This window comes from Mus pahari, chromosome 18 (genome assembly GCF_900095145.1).
Source record: "Mus pahari chromosome 18, PAHARI_EIJ_v1.1, whole genome shotgun sequence".
Lineage (NCBI taxonomy): Eukaryota > Metazoa > Chordata > Mammalia > Rodentia > Muridae > Mus > Mus pahari.
In genome coordinates, this window is record NC_034607.1 from 807,505 (window position 1) to 827,404 (window position 19,900).

At 45.8% G+C, this 19,900-nt stretch overlaps 2 protein-coding genes across 4 annotated transcripts in view; one reads left to right on the forward strand and one right to left on the reverse strand.

Moving 5' to 3' along the window:
* The window catches only part of LOC110335560 (cytochrome P450 4F6), a 26,298-nt gene extending 18,324 nt beyond the window's left edge, over positions 1–7,974 (reverse strand). Inside the window, exons 1-3 of one of the 3 annotated variants that reach the window (XM_021217758.2) lie at positions 7,896–7,974; positions 7,378–7,576; positions 1,962–2,106 (exon numbers count right to left, since the gene is read on the reverse strand). In XM_021217758.2, coding sequence (XP_021073417.1) covers positions 1,962–2,106; positions 7,378–7,575 — 343 coding nt within the window. In that variant the 5' untranslated portion in view covers position 7,576; positions 7,896–7,974. Of the gene's footprint in view, positions 1–1,961; positions 2,107–3,991; positions 4,183–4,740; positions 4,815–7,377; positions 7,577–7,895 lie in introns of those variants that run through there. The other 2 variants (XM_029531493.1, XM_029531494.1) reach the window with 2 other exon arrangements.
* Positions 7,975–18,557: 10,583 nt separating this feature from the next.
* LOC110336112 (39S ribosomal protein L52, mitochondrial-like) lies at positions 18,558–19,465 on the forward strand. Its single transcript, XM_021218533.1, has 3 exons — positions 18,558–18,637; positions 18,693–18,858; positions 19,319–19,465. The coding sequence occupies exons 1-3, from the start codon at positions 18,558–18,560 to the stop codon at positions 19,463–19,465; spliced, it is 393 nt and encodes a 130-aa protein (XP_021074192.1).
* Positions 19,466–19,900: the final 435 nt, after the last annotated feature.

The following is a 19,900-nucleotide window of genomic DNA, read 5'->3' on the forward strand; positions in this document are numbered from 1 at the left end:
CTCGAACTCAGAAATCCACCTGCCTCTGCCTCCCGAGTGCTGGGATTAAAGGCATGTGCCACCATGCCCGGCTAAGACATAACTTTTATTTGGTTTGGTTTTGGCTTTTGAGACAGGTTTTCTCTGTGTAGCCCTGGCTGTCCTGGAGCTCACTCTGTAGACCAGGCTGGCCTTAAAATCAGAAATCCCCCTGCCTCTGCCTCCCAAGAGCTGGGATTAAAGGAGTATGCCAACACTACCCAGCAAGATATAACAATTTTTAATAACAGGGGAAAATTGTAGAGACGGAAGAGATGGTTAGGGGGACTTAACATTCTATATTAGAAGGAAACAGTTTCACTCCATGTTGAGGAAAGAAACCTACACATTGTAAATAGATCTGTAAATACACATTTAATGGTTTGTTTATTCTGAGGTAACTACTCTCAGCCCAGGCAACAGTAAGAAGAATGGAAGACCACAGACACTAACAGAACTCAACATCTGTGGTAATGTTTTGTCCAAGTTCCACAGAATTTAATACCATGAACCCCAAAGGGGCAAATCCGAGCTCTGGAAATATTGACAGACTTTTACTTCTCTCCCTTCCTATATAATCTGCTTGCTTGAAAGCTGTATGTGTTGGGGCATGTGGAGGCCAAAGCTCAAGGAGGTGGCACGCATGTGTGCTGGGCATGTGGAGGCCAAAGTCAAGCTCAGGAGTTATTCTTCTGGAGATATCTACCTTGGTTTTCTGTGTGTTGTTTTGTTTTGTTTTGTTTTGTTTTGTTTTTAGGTCTCTCACTGGGTCCTAGGACTCACCAATCTGACCAGCCTAGCTTGCCAGTGAGCTCCAGGATCCACCTGTCTCCACCTCTCAGCATTGGGTTTCAAGTGCATACCGCTATGCTTAGCTTTTTCTGTAAGGCAGTGTTTTAGGGTTGTGGTGGTTTAAATGAGATGTCCCTCATATCTCAGGCATTTGAATACTTGGTCCTCAGTGTGGTGACGCTGGGGCAGGTTAGGAGACATGGCCTTGATGGAAGAAGTGAGTCACTGGGGATACACGCCAACTTCCTCTTCCTCCAGTTGTGTGATATGAGCTCCCAGTTTTCAGCTTCAGTTACCTGCCCTACCTGCTGCTGTACTTATTCACTTCATCCCTCTGGAACCACTGTAAGCCCCAAGTAAACCTTTCTTTCTGTAAGTGGTCTTGGTCATAGTGTTTTATCACATAGAAAGGCAACTAATCACACATGTTACCAGCGTCTTCTCAGGTCACAAGTTATCTGAATCAAGTGCAACTTGTAGATGCAACATCTGTCTGTAACCAGCATTTGCACTGACGGGCAGAATCTATTCTCTAGGATCAAGCACCTCACACCTTCCCAGTCTCAATCCCAGTACTTGAAAAGGTGGCTGGCCACCTGAACCAAGCTGCAGTGATTAAAGGAAGTACCCAGTCCTCTCATGAAACCCAAACCAAATTTAGAGGGACCCTAAAATATTTCCCAAACTACATGGACTTTTCTGAGGATACTGAGCTTCTAGTAGTCATCTCGTACAGCACAAAAGTGAAACCACCACAAAGAAAAAAGAAACAGAACTAAGAAGTGAAGGCTGCCATCCTTTACAACATTTCTTCACTTGTGCTTGAAGACCTCCCTCTCTGACCTTAATAACAATAGACCCTTTACACTGTCTTCAGTGCTATGCACATATGTGGCAGGCAAGTGCTCTGAGCTACACCCCCCAGACAATAGATTCCTTTTCTCTGACTAGACTAGGCTTCCTTCTCTCACTACCCACACAGACCTCAGCACTACGGAAGACCCAAGGCATTGTCCAGGGTCATCCAGAAGGTTGGTGACAGAGTCACGACATCTGCTCTATATGGCTTCATCCCCTGCTTAGCTTGGTCTGTGTAGGTGTGAGAAGGACTAGGAGATAAAGCAAGGGAGACAGCAGTGCTTGAGAGATACCTGAGGCTTGGAGCAGGGGAGCAATGAAGTTAGGGTGGACGAGTCGCAGGATCGGGTACACAGGTCCAACCCAAGAGAGGTGGACATCACGGAAGTCGTGGCCCAGATGTGTTATGAACTGCATGTTTTCCTCGTTGTTCTTCATCTGGGAAAGGAGAAATCTGAGGCTAGCCCCAGAAAGGTGTCCTCCCACTCTGCCAGTCCCTCCTCACCTCTCTCACCCCTTCTATTTGACCAATAATCTATGGTTCTTGCTGAGCCACAGCTGAGTTATTCATATGTATCCCTTACTGTACTCATATTTCTATCTACATGCCTCTAACTCTCTTCATCTGTGTGTTTCTTACCTTAAACAGTGGTTTGATGAATAAATAGGAAAATACATGCAAATGACTTGTAGATGTGACACTTGATAGATAAAATAGATGATACAAAGAGATGGAATAGGCAAGTGATAAAGGGCTAAAATATATTTAGCTAGAACCGAACTTTAGATAATGTATGTGTGGGAAATTTCTGAATGGAGCCCCAAAAGTTTAAGAAACATCCCCAAGAACTGAAACATTGAATTACATGAAGTTCAAAAGCTCTGCAGAGCAAAAGAAGGTATCAACATAGTGGGCAGATGCTACACAGAACTTGATAAAGTATTTGCCATCTATATATAAGACAAGGAATTAATATCTAGAAAAATAGAATGCAAAAAATTCAACATCCTGCACACCTGCCAATCAGTAAGTGGACCAACAAACTGGACAGGTCTCAAAATAAGATGCAAAAGAAAATTGCCTGTAAATATGTTAAAGTATTTTTTAAATGTTTCTATCCATTAAAGAAAAACTAATTGAATGTACTTTGCAAATGGCTACCATCAAGAAAACAAGTGACTGGGGTTGGAGAGATGGCTCAGTGGCTGAGAGTACTGGATATTCTGCCAGAGCACCTGGGTTCATTCCCAGAACCCTCATGGCAGGTCACAATTGTCTGCACCTCCTGTCCAGGGGGATGAATGCTCTGTTTCAGCCTCTGATGGTAATGCAAACATATGCACAGACATACATACAGACAAAACACAATTCATAAAAAAGTGTGGCAATATATGCTGATGAGAATGTAGGGGCAACTAAAGCATCTACTGTATAAATCAGTGTGGAGACTTCTCAAAGAAATTCTCAAGTACCATATGGCAAAGCTGTATCTCTCCTTGGCATATACTCAAAGGGCATATACTTGGCATATACTTGCCTATCCGTGTTTATCTCTGATCTTTTCACAGTAGCAAGTAAATGGAATCAGCTAACATGTTTACCCACAGATGAATGGCTAACGAAAATGTGAGATACAAACAATCAAATTTTGTTCAGATAAAAAGAAGATCACATTTTGTCTAGAAATGGATGGAATTGAGAAAAACTGGGTTAGGTGAAGTAACCCAGGCTCAGACAGACGAATGCAGTATCTTCTCTGTGGATCCTAGCCTCTAACTATTACATGTCTGTGCTTAGGTGAAAGTGTGAAAATGTGGGTAACCAGTCTGGGAGACCAGAAAGAGGCCCATAAGACCTAAAAATGAAAAGGCTTTAAAGTAGGGGATGGAGAAGACAACAGAACAAATGGAAATGGGGTGAGAGGGGAAAGTGGGCAGTGAGAAGAACCAAACAAAGCATTTTCTTTAGTAGTGTAATTTAAAAATAATATGTGTATTGCTCTATAACGTATCTGTTTTTTCTCTCCTCCCCTATGCATACATGCATCTCTCATTTTGTTTCTATGGAGATTCTTCCCAACTCTGATATTCATTAATTCCCCTCCCTCCTCATTCAACAAACTTATCACTCATTCCTGCTCAGAGTGCTCCTATAGCGAATTTTTCTTCAACCCCAGAACACCCTTCTGCCTCCCTATACTGAGGTTAAAACAAACAAAGAAACACACATGCACACACACACACACACACACACACACACACTAGCAGAAGTTAGGGAAGGAGGACACTCGAGAACCACAGAGAGCGCAGGGGTGGGTATCACCTTGTAACTAAAAAAGGAAACTCTTGGAAGGATGGAGAAGTCAGTGTAGCTTAGATCTGTGAAGAGAGGGACTGCGTGAGATGCACCCAGGAACCTGGAAGTGATGAGAGGCTCCAGAAAAAAAAGCAGAGGCCTTTGACCTCACGTGCACTTTGTTTCCGGAATTGTTCTTGGATGTGATTTTGTGCCTCCTGCAACAAACATTTACATTCAATTTATAAAACTTTGTTTGTTTGTTTGTTTGTTTTTCAAGATAAGGTTTCTCTGTGTAACAGTCCTGTATGTCCTTGAACTCAGTCTGTAGGTCAGGCTGGATTCAAACTCAGAGATCCGCCTGCCTCTGCTTCCCAAGTGCTGGGATTAAAGACGTGTGCCACCATGCCCGGCTGACATGTTTAGTTTTATTGGCTGTCAGAGCAGAGCTATGGAAACCAGTCTGGATATGCTCAGTGTACCCTGAGATTGTATTTGGCCTTTTGCCTTGGTCTCAGGCCTTCCCAGTCAAGTTTGGTTAAACTGTTCTGTCCTGAGAAAGCTGTGGGAAAGGGCTGCTCTGTCAGCATTCAGTATGTGCTTCCTGATGTTTCCTTACATGTTTCTCTGCACTCAAGCAACCTTCCTTGGAGCACTGCTCTCTGTTTCATTTGTGTACAAAAATACACTGAAACTGAACGGAGACTGTCTACAGTGTGAGACCATCGTCTACTCTGGTCTTTAGGGTTCTCAGATACCAGGTCTTGTACACAGACCTGCAAAGGCTGGCAGAGGTCATCAGAGGTGAGTCGGAGGTGGGAAGGGAAATCTCCAGTCTTATCACCACTGCTGTGGAGAAGAAATGAAAAAGTATGGATAGGTGAGCTCATGCAAAGTAAAGATCCTAAATATCTATAAAGAAAATATAATCAACAGAAGATATCAGACCATGATTCTTGCTGGGAAGTAAGCTAGAAATGCTTTAAAAAAAAATTGGGGGGCACAGTGTTTAACCTCATCCACCTAGCAGGATACCTACCTTGTGCCTCTCACAGCCATCCCTCTGTAACTCTAGCTGCAGGAGAACTGACACCCTCTGCTGAGCTCTGCATGCACCTACACTCATGTATACATATCCCCTCCCACGTATAATTAAAAATAAATCTTTAAAAAATAGCTAATGCCGTGTGACTTTAAGGCCAAGTTAAAGAAATAAATATTATAATTGATGTCATGAGTAGGTCTTTCCCACTTTGTTAAGAATAGGTTTCTGCAGGGGCTGGAGAGGTGGCTCAGCAGTTAAGAACTCTTTCTGAAGAACAGAGGTCAGTTCCCAGTGCCCACACCAGGTGGCTTACAACTCTAGGTACAGTAGGTAATCCAATGCCCTGTCTCCTGAGGGCACATGCACTCATTTGGGAATACACACACACACACACACACACACACACACACACACACACACACAGTTAAAATTAATTTTAACGAATTAAAAATATGTGCATAGATACACATACATTAAGCAGACATTGTATTTTTCTTCTATTTCTTTACAATGCATCACAACATTAATTGTAATTATCACATTGTAATTATCACAATGTAAATGTAGTTAAGTATTGTAAACCTGTATTATCATTTTGTACATTAAGGACTATTCAAAACTAAGTATTCTTCAAGAGGCTTATTGTAGTATTGACTCTACGTAGGATAGTTACACCAGGTGGAATTCTGACTTTGTTACTGTACTGATATAGATAATTAACCATATCAGAAGGAATGTGATTGGGGTCATGATGACAAGATGTGAACTTGGGATGGTTAATTTTGATTGTAAATATGATAAGTTCTGGGATTAAGAGGCAACCCTCAAGATAAGTCTGTGAGGATATTTCCTGATATATATATATAACTAAGGGTAGAAGATCTTGAGTGGTTGGCACTTTCTGATGGATACTCAGATACAAAAATGTTTGAGGAAAAAAAAAGTGTTGCTGGCCCCGCCGGTCTTTTGTTTCTTGCACATAACTGCATCTATCTTTTTTTTTTTTTTTTTTTTTTTTGAGACAGGGTCTCTGAGATGTAACCCTGACTGTCCTGAAATTCACACCAGGCTGACCTTGAACTCAGAGAGCCACCTGCCTCTGCATCCTGAATGATGGGATTAATGATGTGCGCCACCACTGCACAGCTGAATGCATCCATCTTTAATGACATTAATTTCTGCTTCTTTGGCCTTCCATTGTGACCTGAAGATGAGAATTTTCTATGGAACTTCCAGTCCTTTGAGCATCCAACCAGGCTTGCTGAGGCATCCAGTTTCATAGCCTGGGCACCTACTGTGCTCTCTCCAGGGCACAGAGAGCCACTGTTGAACTATTCAGGCCCTGTTGATTGTAAGCCACTCTAACAAATTGTGTGTGCGTGTGCGTGTGTGTGTTGCTTGCACATGTGTGCGCGTATTATTGGTTTGCTCTACAGAACTCTACCTGATCAGGAAGATTGACAGGAAGCAGCAGGACTGTGATATAGAGAGGAAGGGGGTCCTAAGAGGACTTGAAATAGCAAATGTGAATACAGATTTTGGGAGGAAAAGGGACTATGGGAGAAAGCAGCGCTTGAATCGATGGCATTGGAGGTGACACCCTTACAGGTCACCTAAGTGTGACTCTGGCAGTAGGGAACCAGTGCAGCATGGAGCAAGGGGCACTGGGAATGAGGCCAGTGGAAGTGTAACCACAACTGGAGAGGCCAGAATGGTCCCTGGTGAAAAAGCACACAGTCAGACTGGGATGCAGCCCAGTGGCTGAGAGCTTGCTTCATCTCAGTACCACAAACAAAACCAAAAAGCTCAGCTATTGCTCAAGTTGGAAAATAGAGTCCACTGATGGTTCTCAAGAGTGGAGAGCAAGTTAAGAAAGCATAGGGCCTGAGTTTAAGGGAAGAAATACTACTCGCATCTCTTCTGCCCATCAGGGTCCTGGGGCAAATGGCAGTCCAGAGAGGTACAGACACTAGCCCAAGGACAAGGATGGACGAGGCAGGGGCCAGATCTTGGACATGATGCACTGAAGCCTCAAACTCCTCCGTGGAAATTGAATGGCCTGGGGCTGTCCCTGCTGTGCTGCCCATCCTGGAGCAGACTTGCAGAGACAAGAGGAAAATACCTCGGATCATGAGTCTTGATCATAATGTGACCTAAAGCAGGCTGTGAGCAAGGAAGGGACGAAAGGAGAAAGGCCTCAGACCCTGGATAGGCAGACAAGAGTGGAGTGGCCGCTGGGGCTGAGAGAAGGTCTCCCTATGTCTTCCCTCACTTCTCTACTGTCCTGTGTTCCAAGCCTCTCCTGACCCAAGTTCCACAGTCCTTTCCAAACACATCTACCCAGAGACCTACCTACTGCCACACTCACCAAGGCCAAGTGACCCCAGAACCAGCTCTGTTTAGGGGGCTGAGGGAAGCAACGAAGGCGACTGCAGTTGTCATAGAAGGCATAGATCCAGGCCAGAATTCGGGCTAGAATCCAAGAAGCCCCTCCCAGCAGCAGTAGATGCCACGGAGAGGCAGTCAGGGCCCCCATTCCCAGCCAGGACAGGCTCAGCTGTAGCATCCTGCAGGGCAAATAGGCAGAAGGTGAAATTCTGAGGCTCCGGAGAGGGGAGGACAGGGCCCGTTTACTGGATAGGAATATAGCTAGCGATATAAACTGGAAGGACTTGGGGGCAGCCCAGGAAGACGTGCTAGGAACGAACATTGAGAGAGAAGAGGAAGAACACAACAGGCAGGACTGTTAGCATTCTAGAGGGCCTCAGTCTGAAGCATAAACTCCCGACACAATTTCCAGGAGACCAAAGGTCTCCAAGGTCAGCCGACTCCCTACAGCCATTCCAGCTGTGGGCAGAGCTCCCCCTGCTCTGAGACAGAACTCGCCTTGCTGCCTTCCACCCTGGCACCTTCTCTCAAGAGCAGCGAGTCTTCCACAACCTCGGACCAGCCAGCCGGAAGCTGCGTGGGAAGTTGAGCTGGGCTGAACCAGCCAATCCCTCCAACCCTCAGCCAAGGCGAGTGGGGGCGGGTCCAACCTTAAAGGGATGGAACTAGACTGAGAGTCGTGGGCTCAGTAGGGCATCCTCAGCGTTTAACATTTCTGCCTGAACCAGAGACAAAGGAGTTACAACGGAGATTCCACGGTTAGGAGTGCCCCTGCCCTCCAAGGGCTAAGGGTTGGCAGATAAATCTCTCTAGCTCCTCCGCATAGTTGTCTGAGTAACAGCATGCAGAACTGTGAGGCTCTGAAAAGCTCTTCCCCTCCCCTCCCCACGCCCAACAGCTGCACAGCCTGGCAGATAGCTTTCTTCCTTCTTGAACCCTAGGTTCTAGGTGGACCGAAGGCTCTCAGAGCAGGAACAAATAATGCAACCCTGCTGGAACTCCCTGGGTCCGAGAGTGTAGGTTAAGCTCATTTGAGGCTGAAGCATTAGAGATCTGAGGGAACGTATGGGGTTCAGGCTAAGAGGGGCCTGAGCAGAGGGGACACAGGCTGGAGGGCAGATCTGGGCGTGGGCTGATGTCATAGATACGCCTTAAATATTGGGGGTCAGGAAACTTCTATTTTATTTTGTCGGTCATGTTTTGTTCTATCCTAGGAGGCTGGGCTCTCCAGCCTCTGACCCCTGACCCTCCAGACAGTACCAAGCATGGGTTCCCTCTCATGGTGTGGATCTCAAGTTGGACCAGTAATAAATTGGCTACTTCCCCAAGTTCCTTCTGTGCCACCTAGCCCAACACATCTTACAGGCAAGACAAATTGTGGACTGAGGGTTTTGTGGCTGGCTTGGTATTCCAAGCACTGAATAGGAAGCCTTGCCTGGTTATAGAAAATGGGCTGGTTCAGGCTCATATGCTAGGAGTTTTCAGTAGGGTTGGCCTCCTGGAAGTTTCCATTGTACTAGGTTTCTACCTCACCCCCAAAGTGCCTCCCATTCCAGTCATTTCTCCTCACCCCAAAAATGCCCCACCCCCATTCAGTTCTCCCAGTATTTTCTCCCTCACTCCACCTGTTCCTTCCTATTCTATCTGTCCCGAGTCCACCCTTGGAATGTATTCTATTTCTCCTCAGGGAGACCCATCTGTCCCACTTTGAGCCTTCGTTAGCATTCTCTGGGTGTGGATTGTAGCCTAGTTATCCTTTGCAGCTAATATCCTCTTAGAAGTGAGTATGTACCATGTTTGTCTTTCTGGGTCTGTGTTATCTCACTCAGGAATCTGGCAACTTTGTAGCCATAGGAGGATCACAGTTTCAAGTCCGGCTTGGGGTTTGTGGGAGAAACAGTTTAAGAGGTGGGTGGAGTGGGGTGTATGCGGGGCTGGGGCGATAGGGAACTCCACACGGAATCCTGAGGGCATAACGAGGGCAATTCAGATTTGGAAATTCTTCACGCAGCCTCTCTCCTGGAGTCTTCTACATTCCTCCTACTGTCTTCCTCCCTCCTTCCCTTCCTCCCTCCCTCCCTTTCTCTCCCTTCCTCCTTACTTCTAGGTTGGATGATAATAACTTACAAAAACCCTGGACAAGCATCAACTATCTCAACCTAGAAAAGCAACACTTAAAGAAGGGTGCCTTGAGGTCTGGAGAGACAGCTCAGTGATTAAGAGCACTCGCTGATCTCCCAGAGGTCCTGAGGTCAATTCCTAGCACTCACAAGGTGTTTCACAACTGTTACAGGATCTGATGTCCCATGGGATTTGTTGCCCCCTTCCCCTATATAGATGCACATGTATACACAACACTCATATACATAAAATATGTATAATAATAATAATAATAATAATAATAATAGTAGTAGTAGTAATGGAAAGGTCCCTTGAGAAATGGATCCTTGTACAAATCAGCCTGCTTCCTACCATGGCGGCAAACTATGTTTCTTTTCCTTAGAGTGGAAATTTCTGGTTTCTTTGGAGACTCGGTTGTGTCATGTGATTTTTTTTTTTTTTGAAGCTGTCTTATGAGAGGATGTTTTTGCTGAAGCTGACACATGGGAGAATGCCTTGTTAAGAACAGACATGTGGTGTTTTTCTGGAGGCAGCCTAGGAAAAGGGCATGCGATGTTTTGCTAGAGCATATGCTTGAGAGAACACGTGATATTTGGAAAGGATATAAATATAGCCCAACAGACAGTGGCCGATGCTGGGTGGTATTGATATACCTTGCCGTTCTTTGTTGGTCATCATTGGGCTTTGCTAATGCTGGTCTTTTCTGACGACGCTGAGTAGTATTGATAGGATTATCATTCCTTTTTGGTCATTGTTTGCCATGACTTTATAGAAAGAAACGCACCAAAAACTTCTGGAGGTGTTCTGGCAGCTTCTTGCCCCATCAGCAACAGGCAGAGCCTTGTGGATTCCTCTGGATCAACCTGCCATTCTTGATTTGTGAATGGTGTTTGCAAGTAGATCAAGCTACAGCTGCTGATTCCTGTGAACTGAACTGCTGATTTCCTGACAGTGCAGACTGGATTTGCTCCAAAGAAAAATCTAAGGCTACATTTCCCGTTGAGTGTTTTCTGTGTCTGGGATCCTGACAGGACTGTTGACTCCTCAGGCTTGTTCTCCTTTCTCTAGGCCACCATAAGAAGTTTACTGTGTCATGGGTTCCCTCCAATTATGCTCTGCTTCACCATAGACCCTGTCTTAGTTTACTGCTGTGAACAGACACCATGACCAAGGCAACTCTTATAAGGACAGTTTTAATTGGGGCTGGCTTACAGGTGCAGAGGTTCAGTCCAGTATCAAGGTGGGAGCATGGCAGCATCCTGGCAGACATGTTGCAAGAAGAGCTAAAAACTCTACATCTTTATCTGAAGGCTGCTAGCAGAATACTGACTCCCAAGCAGCTAGGATGAGAGTCTTAAAGCCCACACCCATAGTGACACACCCACTTCAACAAGGCCACACCCATTCCAACAGGGACACACCTAATAGTGTGTCAGGATCCCACTAAAGTCTAATTGCCACCCACGGGGCCTCCCCTCTTACAGTTCCCACCTCCATCCATCTGGCACTACCAGCTCACAACAAAACCTACCTGCGACACAGGAGCCTTGGGGAAACCAGCTGACTAGCGTTTGTCACCTGGTAGGAGAGAACCTGAGCTGAAGAGGTGCCTCTGTTTCCTTAGGCAACGTCTGTGTGGCACTTTCTTGTTGATGGATGTGGGAGGGTCTAGGCTACTGTAGGATGGTGGCCCCCTGATGTCTAAGAAAGGTAGCTCACTGTGGAGAGCAATACAGTAAGCATCTTTCCCCATGGTTCCTGGCTCTGTTTCTGCTTGAGTTTCTATCCTAAGGCTTCTTAAATGATGGTCTGTGGTCAAATAAATTCTTTCCTTCCCTTTAAGTTGTTTTTGGGCAATGTTTTATCACAGCAGCCAAACGAAAGCAGAACAGGGCACATTTAAACACTAAAAATCAGGGCTTGGGATAAAATTCAGTTGGTAGAGTCCTTGACAAGCAAGTATAAGGCCTTGAGTTCAGTTTCCAGCAACACATAAAGCCAGGCATGATGGTTAATCTGGTCATTGTTTCTTTTCTTTTTTCTTTTCTTTTTTTTTTCTGTCTGCTTGACACAAGCTAGACCTATCTGGGAAGAGACATCTCGACCGAGAAAATGCTTCCATCAGATTACCTGTACGGAAGTCTGTAGACCATTTTCTTGATTAATGACTGATGTGGAAGGGCCCAGCCCACTGTGCCTGGTGCCATCCCTGGGCAGGTGAGTCCTCAAGTGTACACGAAGGCAGACTGAGGGAGCAATGAGGAGCAAGCTAGTGAGCAGCCTCCGTGGCCTCTCTTCAGTTCCTGCCTTGAGCTCCTGTCCTGACTTTCCTCAGTGATGGAGTGTGAACTGAGAGCTACAGACTGGCACTAAGCCTCTGCTCCCAGTGCCACTATTGGTTATTGTGCTTTGGAGTAGCAACAGAAGCCCTAAGGCAGTGGTGCATGGCTGCAGCCCCAGCACGTAGGAGATGGAGATAGGAGGATGGTAAAACTGCGCATCATCAAACGGAGGATGCCTTGGTCATGGTGTCTCTTCTCTAGGACACTATGTACCCCAGAAACTAATCAAGTTTTCTATGCAGCCCTCGCTGGTCTCAAACTCATGTTTCCCAGTCAGCCCCTCAAATACTGGGATTATGGATGTGTGCCCAGCTCATTTTAATCACTTCCTAGTGGGAGGGAGAAAATCAAATTCCTGAAGTGATTTAATAAGGAAACATTCTGCAAGCACACGTGTGCACAGGCTTGCCCACAAGGAGGCTGGGGGTTGACATCAAGTTTATTTCTGTTCACCTTATTTCGTCAGACAGATTCTCTCATTGAACTGGAGCTCCCCCACCCCACCCCCTGCCCTTTTGTTTTTCCCAGACACGATTTCTCTGCGTAGCCCTGGCTGTCCTAGAATTCACTCAGTAGATCAGGTTGGCTTCAACAAGTGCTGGGGAGCTTCCTGTTTTCACAAGACTGGCTGGCCAGTGAGGAGCTGGATCCACCTGTCTCCCCACTGAGCCACCTCCCCAGCCCCAAGAGGAGTAAGCGGGAACCTGAAAGAACACCACCACACAGAAATCCTGACAGCGTGAGGTCATTTTAAATTTAAGCTCTTTTACTCGTCTTGGACATCACTAGACTTCGATGCCGTTTAACACCACTGTCAATGGCTCCCAGTCTCCTTTCTTGGGAAATTGACCTTTATTTCTACAAATTTTTCTTCAGATTGGACATGCCAGCTACAGTAGCCCACTCTTCTAAATGCAGCAATCTTGTGGTGAGATCTTAGCAGAAGTTTGCTGCAAATTTGAGACCAACATGGTCCACACAGTCGGGCCGAGGCTACTAAGAGCTATATGAATAAGACCTTGTTTCAAACACAAAAGAAAAATGCAGTGTTTCCTTCAGTGACAGAATGTCAAACCGGTTCCTTCCTTTGTTTAGACATCTACTGTGGCTCTTATAGGATAGTCTATGCTTGAGTTCAGGGTGGAAGACCTGTGGTCACCTAGACGGTAGGAAGGCTCTTGGACTCAAAGGCACCAGCCTGGTTTCACTGCGCCCCCTGCTGGTACTTGGTGAGGTTCGAGTATGGGCAACTGCTCTGTTGATTCTGGGATCCTGATGAGGTGGGTGGGTAGAGCGGTTCCAAACCCGGTGTGGGGTCAGCAGCTCCACCCGCAGCCACAGCCCGCCCTCCGCCCGCAGCATCAGCGCCGAAAGCGGCTCCTTGTCACCTGGCAGGACGCAGAAGCGAGCAGCGCCAGCGCCAGCGTGATCTTCATTGCACTCATGGCGAAAGTCTGTCTTATGCAGTTCCTGCAGGAGGACAGGGTGGGGACTCTATGTCAGGACCCAGCCATGCACCGTTTGATCCGACCTGTTTGATCCCACCGAAGGCTTACCTAGGACTCGATTTTGACATTTACATACTCTTGACCCTAACTCAGTCTTAAGCCCACAATACTTAGCAGAAGGAGAACAGAACTGATACGTCCACCCTTTCAATTCTGACTCTCTAAACCTTTACACATAACCTGGGCGGAAGGCAGGAAGGCGATCCGGAACCCCGACCATCCCAACCACTGCCCATCCTCTCCAGCAGCCCCAGACAACAGCCTGCCACCATAAGCCCCTGGGGTGCCACCCTTTCCCTGCAGAGAAGGGAACAGAAACCAGTGGTTTTCTGGGTCAGAGAGAAAGGGAGAGAGGCAAGACTGCGAGAAAGCTAGAGACGGATGGTTTGGGTTTCTCAGCAAACACAGTACACACCCCGGAATCAGGGCCATGTCTCCTCTCTATCTTGATCTTGTCAAGTTCCCAAATCCTAGTTATGAAAAGAGGAGTTATACCTCAGGTTCTGGCCAGACTGAAGGATTGTGATGACTCCTGAAGATGCTGGTAACAGACATTCCCTGTTGGGTGGGTACTACAGTCAGTCCAAGGTTAGTTCTGCCCCTAGTGACCTTCCTTCTACCCGGAAGCCTAAGCCCACCAGTGCGGGAGCGCACCTTTGGCGATGACCAGGCCATCCGGAAGGAGAACGTCCTGGATGCAGCAGAGGGAGAGCATGGAGCCTGGTGGATGCAGCCTCAGACTCTCCTTCATGCTCATGGTCAGGAAGGGCAACTGAGTCAGGTCGTTCTTAAGGGACACAGCACACAATTCCTCGAGAGCAAAGCCCAAATCCACTCAGCGTCACTACTGGGTAAGACATACGACCACCTCTACCTCCCGAGGGCTGGGCTTAAAGGTTCTTTTCCTGTTCTTGTTTAATAATGACAAAGTTTTAAAAGTTTTTATTACTCTACTTTTGTAATAAGTTTTAACAACTAGAATGTTGGGTATCCATTTTATTGATTGATTGATTGATTGATTGGTATGTGCCCATGCATACATGCATCCCTTGGCTTGAGTGTGGAGGTGAGAGGACAATTTCAAGAGTAGGTTATCTATTACCTTCTACAATGGGGTTGGACTCAGAATATTAGGCTTGGTCCAAGCATCCCTACCCACTGAGCCATCTCACCATCCCTTTCTTAGTTTAAAACTAATGTGTCTTTAATAAGTTTGAATTCTTTGTCACTGAGTGAGTTTTGTAGGGTTTGGGACACAGCTCAGTGGTGGGGTACTTGCCTCACTGCACAAGGCTGTCTCTAACCCAGGGCTGGAAAGAAAGAATCATTGTCAGGTCTTAAAACATAGCCTAAGTAGAATTTTATTAGGTTGAGTTGAATTTATTTCTTACTATAGAAGGTTTTTATGTCTTTTGATGTTGCTCTTGTTTTTGTTTTTGCTTTTTTCTTTCTTTTTTTTTTCCAAGACAAGGTTTCTCTGTGTAGCTCTGACTGTTCTGAAACTTGATACCAAGATGGCTTCAAACTCAGAGACCTGCCTCCCAAGTGCTAGGATTAAAGGCATGGGCCACCAAGCCCAACAAATTTACACCTGTAAATTGTAAGAATAGGTCATTCCACCCTGAAATACGGGCAGCACCTATTTATTCAAATAGTTTTGTAAGCCCTTACAATTACCTGCTTCTGCTTTTGTTGTCTCCTTTTTAATGTTTTTTTTTTCTGATGCAAAGATTTATGTGACCAAGGCTGACCCTAAACTCTAAATTGGCCTTTAACCCCTAATCCTCTTACCTCTCGTCCAGGCTGACGAATACACCTGGGTCCCTGTAGAAACTTTAAAGCTTTTCTATGGAAATGTAAGAAAACATTTAAGGATATCTTTTCAGGGGTATTCTTTTCTTTAAAATATTGCTGAACACTGAGGATGTAGCTCAGTTGGTAGAGAATTCTCCTAGCATGCATAAAGCCATGGTGGATTCAGTTCCCAGGCCTGGTAGCACACATAATCCCAACACTCCCTAAGGGGAGGCAGGAGGATCAGAAGTTGAAAGTCATCTTTGGCTAACTGTAAATTTGAGGCCAGCTTGTGCTACATGAAACCTTGTATTCCCTGACACCCCACCCCCTGCCTTTTTTTCTAAAATACCAAGTCATCTTCTAGTATTTTGTATGACTTTATCCATAGAGGTGTTTTTGCCTATATGTATGTACTACATGTACAGACAGAGGCCAGAATAAAGCATCAGATCTTTTGGAATTGGGGATATGGACTATTGTGAGCCATCATGTGGGTGCTGGGAATTAACCCGGGGTCCTGTGAAAGAGCAGCACCGAGACATCTCCCCAGCCCCTAATGTATGATCTTTGACTCAGAACCAGCCCAGTAGTTCAAGTCTGTAATCTCAGCACTTGGGATGTGGAGTCAGGAGGGGTCAGGAGTTCAAGGCAGCCTTGCTTGCATGAGACCTTGTCTCCAAAACAAACAAAAGCAATCTTTGATTCATTTGGGATTTCTGTCTGTACTGACGGATTCACTACGTATTGCAGGCTGTATGTGTAGACCCTGCTGGCTTCAGAATCAGGGTTCCCCCTTCCTCTACCTCCCCTCTGCTGGGTGCAATCAGAGAGAGGTAAACAAAGAAACAATCAAACGACAAAAGAACAGGAAAGGAGACCTGTGGAATCCAGATCGAGGAGGGCACAGAACCTGAAAACTTAAACTTATCATCCAGAGAAGACAGTCCACACCTTCTTAGGATAAATGGCCTGGAGGGAGACCATGTAGAAACAAAATGAATAATGTAGAAACAAAAGAACTAAATGCAGTCAGGTGTGGAATCCCAGACTGGGGAGGTGGAGGAGGAAAGTAAAGAGGTCCTGGCCAGCCTCAGCCACACAGCAAGTTGGAGGCCACCATGGCTCGTAGGAGAGGTTGGCTAAAGAAACGAGTTAATTAAAAAAAAACCTAATTCTTGTCTGTTCCAAATACAGAGCAGAATCTCCCTTTACAACTCAAGACCTAAAAGCTACAGAGCTAACTCATAGCATAGCTTATCATTCCTAAGATTTCTTTTGAAACATTGCATGTATGATGTATATGATCACATGCATGCTTAGGCAAAGTGTGCATGTCAAGGTCATAGGATAACTTTGGGGAGTCAGTTCTCTTCTACCTGTAAGTGCCTTTACCATCTGAGCCATCTAGCAGACCCAAGATCTGGATTTGTTTGTTTGTTTGTTTGTTTTTTGTCTTTGTCTTTGGTTTTGTTTTTGGTGTGGTAGCAATACTCAAACTCTTCTAGTTATTTCAAATGTACAAAACATTATTCATTTTTTAAAAAAGATATATTTACTTTTATTTTCTGTGTATAAGTCTTTTGGCCATGTGTGTGTTTATGCATCAAACAAGTGCTGTGCCCAGAGAGATGGGAAGAGGGAGTCAGACTTCCTGGAGCAGGAGTTGCAGCAGTTGTGAGCCAGCTGTGTCTGCCTGCATGCTGCCATGGTACCCACCATGATGATATTGGACTGAACTCATGTCTCTGCGAGAACCACCAGTGCTTTAAACCCGAGTCACCTCTTCAGCCCTAACACTTCATTCTTCACTATGTTGTTCCAGCACTGGACCCCTTCCTCCTAACCAACGTTAATTCTGCACCCACTCTTCAGTTACTCAGCTCCTTCCCAGACTGATTAAGGGCAAAATGAAAATATCAAGTTCAAAGAAAGTGATCCAAGAGACACTTCTGTATACTGGCAGTAAGAATTTATCATGACTGGGATCAGAGGCAGGTGGATTTCTGAGTTCAAGGCCAGCCTGGTCTACAAAGTGAGTTCCAGGACAGCCAGGGCTCTACAGAGAAACCCTGTCTCAGGAAGACCAAAATAAATAAATAAATAAATAAATAAATAAATAAATAAATAAATAAATAAAAGAATTTATCACGACCACGACCACCATTGTTTTTTGTTTTTTCCAGACAGGATTTCTCTATGTATCTCTGGCTGTCCTGTAACTCAGAGATCCACCTGTCTTGCCTCCTGTGTGCCACAATCTCCTGGCCTCCAGCCTTTTTTTTTCTTAAAAAACAAATAAACAAACAACAAAACAAAACCAAGTAGCCCAGTCTGGCCTGGAACTCATGACCTTTCTGTCTTTGCCTTTGGTGATTGCATTCTCATTTTGACAATCTCTTCTTGAATCTCTTGTGCTTGCAGGGTGTGGCAGCACATACATTTAGTCTCAAAGCTCAGGAGCCAGGGTTTGAGGTTAACTTGGTCTATATAGCATGTTCCATACGAGCCAGGGATAGAGTGCAGAAACCTTGTCTCAAAAAAACAAAACACAACACGAAACTCTTTGTGTTTGAACTTGTGATTTCCTAGATTACATCCTGTGTTTACTCTTCTCTTGGACCACATGTCCTTGATTTTCAGGAATTATTTGTATATTCTAGATGTATTTGCTGGTTGTAGACATCTCAGTCTTTTACCTTAATTCTCACTTGATCTACGGTATATTGTTGCACAGTAATTCCTCATTCTTTTTGAGACAGGGTGTCTCTATGTAATAGCTTTGGCTGTCCTGGAATTCAGAGTTGTAGACCAAGGTGGCCTCAAACTCAGAGATCCCCCTGCCTCAGCCTCCCAAGTGCTGGGATTAAAGGTGTGTGCCACCACACCTGGCGTAATTCTTCATTTTTATGTTTACTTATCCTCTTCTCTTTTTCCTCAGAATCTCAGGCTTCCAAAGATTTTTTGGCTAACACACATCGGTTAAAGCTCAAACTCTTAACTGTGGCACTATTAGGAGAGGTGTGGCCTTGCTGGAGTAGGTGGGTCTTGTTGGAGGAAGTGTGTCACTGTGCAGGCAGGCTTTGAGGGCACCTAGTGCTAAAGCTCTGTTCAGTGCCAAAGAGAAGACCCTCTTCCTTGCTGCCTGCAGAAGAAAATCTCCTCTGGCTGCCTTCAGATAAAGATGTAGAACTCTCAGCTCCTTCAGAACTGTGTCTGCCTGCATGCTGCCATGGTACCCACCATGATGATATTGGACTGAACCTCTAAAACTGTAAGCCAGCCACAAATAAATGTGTTCCTTTATAAGAGTTGCCTTAGTCATGATGTATCTTCACAGCAATGAAACCCTAACTAAGACAGAAGTCCTCGTCTTCCGGTTCCCTTGCCCCGGCATGGCTGCTTTAGGAACCAGGCTGTCCATAGGTGTCCGGAGATTGCACCACAGCGTAGTAGCCAGTGGCGACCCCGCTGAGTGCCGGGCGGGGGCGGGTCCCACCGCGTCCTCACCGCACTGTCTCCCTACCCAGGCAGGGGCAGGCTGCCAACCCTTCCGGCTATGGGCCCCTCACGGAGCTCCCTGACTGGTCTTTTGTGGATGGCCGCCCTGCACCCTCAATGAAAGGCCAACTTCGAAGAAAAGCTCAAAGGGAGAAGCTTGCAATTTATTTTTATTTATATGAGTACACTGTAGCTGTCTTCAGACACACACCAGAAGAGGGCATCGGACCCCATTACAGGTGGTTGTGAGCTACCATGTGAATGCTGGGATTTGAACTCAGGACCTTTGGAAGAGCAGTCAGTGCTCTTAACCACTGAGCCATCTCTCCAGTCCCTTTTCTTTCTTTTGACGAGGCATATAGACCAGGTCTGCTTCAAACTCACAAGCGATGGGCCTGCCTTCACCTCCCTAGTACTAGGATCAAAGGATGTATCACCCTACCCGGCCAAGCAAATGTCTTACTAGCACTGTGAGAAGGGAAGACTGGAGTGGGGCACTCAATTGCAGAAACCAACAGCAGACATTCCTCGGCTTCACACCGTCAGCGGGAAACATCAGTGTCCAGCTGAACACTTGGCTTTGGGGGAGAGCGGAGATCTGCTCAACGGTACATTCGCTTGAGCCCTGATGTTACTCTTTCCCTGCCTGTTTCAGAGACCAGTTGTACTGCTGACACAGGGAATGGATGCTGGGTTACAGGTGTGGAAGCTCGGGCAGCAGAAATTGCAGGAGGAAAGGAAGCAGGAACATGATCTTAAACCTGAAGGGACTTTACTGAGAAGTCCACTTCCAAATCAATAAAAAGCAGCTCCTGTCCCACCTAAAAAATAAAATAAAATAAAATAAAAATAAACAGAAGTCCTCATCTGACAGATTTTTCTGTGTTCATTCTGGAGACAACATGAGACCCTCAACTCACTGAGTGCTCCCGAGCCCACCCGAGCCCAACCCGAGCCCACCCGAGCCCGACCCGAGCCCACCCGAACCCGACCCGAGCCCACCCGAGATAGAGCTGCTACCCACGGTGTTCACAGGACGCTCTCCCCATCTTGTTATTTGCTTTTTCACATAACATTCAACAAAACCACCTCTAACACTTATTTCTAACCTGCTTCTCCCTTTTACAAGGATCCTCGATGGCTCCTCGGTACCCCACTGACCAATTCCAACTTCTCCTGTGTGACATTGACTATCAAAGTCTCTCATTCTCTCTTTAATTCAGACACCTAAAAAGCC